Below are 6,000 nucleotides of genomic sequence, written 5' to 3'. Positions count from 1 at the left end.
TGTCAGGCCCTGTCAGGCCGCAGGACAAGGCGGGAGTTGGGCGGGGAAGAGAGGGAAGCCCGTCTCCTCACACAGCAGCTCTGGGGCAGATCCCTCCGTGACAGGTTTGGAGTCGGTAGCCAGGTAGGTTGGAAGGCTAAAGGTTGCCCCCAGGCCGTCGCTCGTACCCACGAGGCCTGTGGGCTGGGCAGAGGCAGCTGACTTTGGCTCTTTGGGCTTGTTCAGTCCTTAACGCACCTTGCCCACACCCCAGGGTGTCCTGGAGGTAAAGCTGCTTGCAGTGCGTCTCTGCCCACACAGTACATACAGGCACAAAGGGACGCAGCGTGCCTTTTGGCAGTTTATCAGGACGATTGCTGCCTTAGTGTGAGAAAGGGCCTGTGTTAATTACTCAGTGGAGGGTGTGCCTTCCAAAGATTTTACTGATCCCTTTTCCTAGGCCAAAGGTGCACTAGATTTTTTGCTGACAGTAAATGTCAAACAGAAGGAGAGGGGGCTGGAATACATCAGCAAACTGATTGTCTTTAGTCATACTAAGTAAAGCTCTTGACACTTAAATGGGTAGCAATATTATTGCTTTAATGTTATCACTTAATGCTTAGAAACTCAGGGGGAAGATTAAGCCACACTCTCAGTGTCTAGCGCCCAAAGGGAGCATTAGGATAAACAGAGATCTTTCTTCTTCTGTCAGTCCCATGTTAACCCAAAAATGGGGCGATCTGCACCTTTCTTTGAAACGTGGCAAGGAAGGCTGGATGGTTGCAGACAGTCTGTGCTCCCTTTAGTCATTGTAATGTGCTTGCCACAGTCACTTGGGTTTGACCCCAACTTGCTCTTCTGTAAAAATGTTTATTTAAACAGATTTGTTTAAAAATATTTTAAGACATTGCTTTTTGAATGCTAGAGTGAAAAAGACCCAAAAACTTTTTTTGAAGACTGTTTGAAAGCCATTTATGGAAAAAGGCACTTGAAGAAAGGCAGTGAGGCTGAAGAGTACAGTGGCTGAGAGGAGGAGGTGGCAGGGAGATTGTGCGGAGGTCAGTGAGGAAAAACTGCAAAGCAGCTGCTAGAAGAGGATGTTTTTCAAAGCGATGTTGATTCTGCTCTCTGTCACTTTTTATTTTCTTCTTGTTATGCTTTCAGTAAACAATGGAGTCAGACATAAAAGTCAATGAGCATTTTAAAAGTCAGTTCAAGGCTTATCAAGAACAACAGCAAAGACGGCTGCAAAATCTAATGGAGAGGAAGAAGGAAAACCAGCACAGTCAGAAGGGTGATGATGGCAATGCACAGGAAACTTTCAGAGTCCCACATGATCTAAACCTGTTTGAAATAGGACAACCTGTAAATGAAGATGACAGCAAAAGGTAAAGGTATAGCAGCACTGTTCCTTCAGGAAGTTAAAGAAGTATATTTTGCATATAATCTTATGAAACTCATATTAAGTTGACAGAGCACTTTCTGTCTTCACGCACTGGGCTTTCATTATCCTGAGAAGACTCTCGCTGCCCCTAACGTGTTTATCCTCAGACCGTTATGATGTGCTCTTTTATTATTGTTGGAAGGAGGGTTGATCTGCTGGAGGGTAGGAAGGCTCTACAGAGGGATCTGGATAGACTGGATCGATGGGCTGAGGCCAATCGTATGAGGTTCAACAAGGCCAAGTGCCAGGTCCTGCACTTCAGTCACAACAACCCCATGCAGCGCTACAGGCTTGGGGAAGAGCAGCTGGAAAGCTGCCCAGTGGAAGAGGACCTGGGGGTGCTGCTTGACAGCTGGCTGAATATGACCAGCAGTGTGCCCAGGTGGCCAAGAAGGCCAACGGCATCCTGGCCTGTATCAGAAATCGTGTGGCCAGCAGGAGCAGGGAGGTGATTGTCCCCCTGTACTTGGCACTGGTGAGGCCGCACCTCGAGTCCTGTGTTCAGTTTTGGGCCCCTCACTACAGGAAAGACATTGAGTTGCTGGAGCATGTTCAGAGAAGGGCAACCAAGTTGGTGAGGGGCCTGGAGCGCAAGTCTTATGAGGAGCGGCTGCGGGAGCTGGGGCTGTTTAGTCTGGATAAAAAGAGGCTGAGGGGAGACCTTATAGCTCTCTACAACTACCTGAAAGGAGGTTGTAGTGAGGTGGGTGCTGATCTCTTCTGTCAGGTGGCTGGAGGTAGGACAAGAGGAAATGGCCTAAAGTTGTGGCAGGGGAGGTTTAGATTGGATATCAGGAAAAATTTCTTTACTGAAAGGGTTGTCAGGTATTGGAACAGGCTGCCCAGGGAAGTGGTTGAGTCACTATCCCTGCAGGTATTCAAAAAGCGTGTATATGAGGCACTTCGGGACATGGTTTAGTGGGCATGGATGATGGTTGGACTCGATCTTAAAGGCCTTTTCCAACCTAAATGATTCTATGATTCTATGATTATCAGTGTTTCACAAATGAAAAGCAGGACAGAGGGGTTAAGGGTGACATGCTAGGGGCAGCTAGGTACTGTGTTATGAAATCCAGTCGTTCAGGATCACTAACATCCTTGGAACTGTTGGTTATTTCCTGCCTAGCCTTTTAAACAAACAAGTTCCCTACATGAATAATTGCCAAAGACAGGTAAGGGCAAAGCAGCTAATGGGTGCAAGCAAAGGCCTGTAGCTCAGAAAAGTGTTCCCCTGGCTATCTTTGCAATATAACCTGATTTAGTAGATCAAAAGACAGCCAGCTACATAGGAGGGTCTCATAGACAGAGCTGCCCCCTGGTTAAGATACTTGACAGGTTTATACATGGTAGGGTTTTAAATCTTTCTGGGGACAGGCGTTTGGGTCTTACCTTACCCATTGGGGTAGTATCTGGATTATCAGGATATTGGACATTCTGGTGTGGATCTCCCTCGATCTTGTTTTTGGAGCTGAGTGCATAATTCAATTTACGGGAGCAAAGATTTGAAACCCCATTTCAGATCATTTGTCTTCCTCCTAGGATATAGTCAGTCTTTCCCTCTGACCCAATTAATATTTTTTGTACAAACTAGAACAGGTCTGAAGTTGACACGTCCCAAAGATGTCTGCACTTACTACAGTGTTGGCTATTCAGGGATTTGCTCCATGTTAGTGGTGAAGCCAGCTGAAGAAACTCCTGCTTCTGCTCCCCACTTGCAGCTGTGCGGATACAGCTATTTGCTGGAAACTGGATTCACTTTCTGGGGCAAGGGTACTTTTATCTCAAGTCATTTCAGTGATCCAATTTTACAGCTTTAGTCCCATAGACCGTTTTATAGGCACCATGATGGGGTGATGTACTGTGATACAGGGTCAGGAAGGAGGAACTGGCAGCTCTGCCAAAACCAGCGGGTCATGGGTAGAAAACCACAGTTAGGCATATACCTTTGAGACAGTTTCCCCTCCCAGAATCCAGAGTGGGGAAGGGCACCTCTACCAAAGTTTATCAAGCCACTAACCAAGGTTTATTAGGGCCTAAATGCTGATCCTCCCTTTGTGTTACTCTGGGCAACTCCCTGCTCAGCTTGTTTCTGAAGATTGCTTCCTTAAACGCCCAAGTGGATAAGCTGCAGCAGAGCTTCTGTGAAGATGCAGGGAACCCAGGAGTGAACCACTGAAACTTTCAGGTGCTTCTGGGAATGTGGTGTTCATGCTGCAAAGGAAGTCTGTGTGGAAACAGGGAGCTGACTTTCTAGAAACTAGTGCTTCATACATTGTCTTCTTCACACACAGGTCCCTCACCACAGCTGTCTGATTTGCCAAGTTATGCTTCTGATCTGACCTCTACCAGCTGTTGTCTTCCCTTCAACATTTGGTTCTGATATTATATAGAGATTACTATGGAGATCTGATTTTTTTTTTTTTTTTTAATGGAGAGGGAGACTGCTTCTCACAGTTCAGATGTGGATTTGTGTGGTGGAGGAGAGGGGCTTAGGCACTCCCATAGCACATCCTGGTGCAGTGTGCTTACTCTGAGCTGCAGAGTACAGGAGAGTCCCAGCAGTTCTCTACTATTTACAGTTCAGTCATTTAGGTCTGAGTAATTCAAGAGCTAGCTATTACTTACCTCCATTTCAGTGGCACTGACTGTTAAAAGTCCCCATTTGACATGGCAGGTGTAGCAGATTTATCTGGATTGTCCTTTGCTCATGTATGTCTGTGTTCAGCAAAAGAGTGGTTATAAGTGTATCAAATCCAGGCAGGATTTGCTTCTGGAAGGGATTTACCAGGATGTACTTTGCAGTATTCCCATGACAACACGTTAGAAACTTGTTCCAGAATAACAGGACTCCATATGGTCTGCAGTGGCAGTGATTTCAGCACGTCAGTGTTGTTTATAGTGGCGCTTGGAAAACATTCTCGTCTCAGAAGTCTCCCTTCCTCCGAGCCTTGGGAGTTCATTTTTCCTTCCTCCTGTCCTACTCCCAAATTTTGTTTAGGCAAGTGTTCAGCTGACACTTCTGTCTTTCTGTTTTGTTCTTTCTGTAACTTTATCCTCCCTGCTTCCTTTGGTGTATTTAAGCAATTCTCCCCATCACACAGAGAAACGGTAACAGAGTTAGGAAAGACACTTACCTGAATTTCAGTCATAGGCGTTGCTCATAAGCTTCCTCTGACTCTTTCCTTGAACTAGAGTGAAAAGGGTTACCTTTCTGCAGCCTGTTTCTTTTGGCTGACTTTCCATAGCTAAGCCACTCAGTGGAACCTGCTACCTCCTTTGTAACATGTAGAGTCACTCTGGGGTGGGATGGGATGGAGAAGTTTCTCAGAGGAGACTCTTGTCTCTGTGCAGTTGGGATTTCTGTCCATCCTGCTGTAAGTACTTTTTGTCAAGACTTGGAAGCCAGCTCTGAGGAAGACATCTCTGATCAGGTGTGTTAAGAGCTTAGAACCTTTTTTCATGTTAATTCCCTGTTAAAAATCTTTTGTCCATGTGTCTCTAATTAGTTCTGCACAGTTTTGTTGCTCACTTCTATGAGTGGTACATGTGGGAATAAGTTAGTTTTGCCTTTTCTCTGCTCAGATTGCTGCTTTCTTTCTTCTCCTTTGTAAACAGCTGCCTTTGATCTCCCTTTGATTTGCAGCTTTGAAACAGAAGTGCATTTCTTAATTATGGATTGTGAATTGTCTCATAAATTGACTGTGCTGTTTATGGCAGTGCTTTAAGAGCTCATTTATTCTGACATGTACATATGAAGCGTGCCTTTAAAAGCTCCAAAGTCCAGTTGGAGCAAAAAGCTTGCTAAAATTTTTGAATAGAAAATATTTAGGTGACTATTGAGATAGCTGACTTATCTGGCTGTCGATATGTCTATAGCCACAGGTTTATACTGCAACAACTGGGCTTTATCCAAATCTCTGTGATCATGCAAGCTACCTACTTCTGTTGTAGCCTGGAGCAATCAGTCTATAGGCCAAAGGGGTGGGACACTATGCCAGATTAAGTCACCAAAATGTAGACATTCAGGGTGACACTCTAGATAATAAGAATTTAGGGGTCAATTCATCTGGATGGTTTAGGTGTCTAATGATATCTGAGATGCTGTAGGGTATCAGGAACTTCCACATGGGAATGATAGACAGGACACAGGAGACCCGCACCCTTCAGCAGCAGCAGCTGGGTGGTGGGTGTGTGGCCCAAATGGCACCTGTGCGTGGGTAACTGAATTGAGTCCCCTCATCAGTGCACTTAGTGACAGTTAAAGAGTGATTTCCGTCGCCCTACAGTGGCAGCTAGTCTGTAGGCAGCACTGGATGTACCAACTAGACCACCTTTGACTTTTGTGGGTGTTTTGGCTTGCTGTTCACAGAGACACCCATGTCTTGGTACAGAGTGGGACCCCACCTGGAAACTCAGATGGGGGGAGATGAGGGAGTTCAGGTGGGAGGAGAGAGGAAACTCAGAGGCAGGCAGAATTGGAACCTCTGACTTGAGCCAGCAAACATACTTACCGAAGGGAGTGTCAGTACAGCTTCTCTTAGCACGTTTGGTTTCCTCTCTGTGGAATGGAGACAGGC

The 6,000-nt window shown here is 45.8% G+C and overlaps 1 protein-coding gene across 1 annotated transcript in view; it reads left to right on the top strand.

The window, feature by feature from the left end:
• The first annotated feature begins 1,149 nt into the window (after nucleotides 1-1,149).
• Nucleotides 1,150-6,000, top strand: part of CCDC13 (coiled-coil domain containing 13) — a 31,175-nt gene continuing 26,324 nt past the window's right edge. The window contains exon 1 of the mRNA XM_010563240.1: nucleotides 1,150-1,367. Within this exon, the coding sequence (XP_010561542.1) occupies nucleotides 1,150-1,367 (218 nt within the window). The remainder of the gene's footprint in view (nucleotides 1,368-6,000) is intronic.

Source organism: Haliaeetus leucocephalus, unplaced genomic scaffold (assembly GCF_000737465.1).
Source record: "Haliaeetus leucocephalus isolate CR32 unplaced genomic scaffold, Haliaeetus_leucocephalus-4.0 Scaffold0, whole genome shotgun sequence".
In the NCBI taxonomy this organism is placed as follows: Eukaryota; Metazoa; Chordata; class Aves; order Accipitriformes; family Accipitridae; genus Haliaeetus; species Haliaeetus leucocephalus.
The sequence above is the reverse complement of the archived record's forward strand: the minus strand, read 5'-3'. Positions and strand labels throughout refer to the sequence as shown.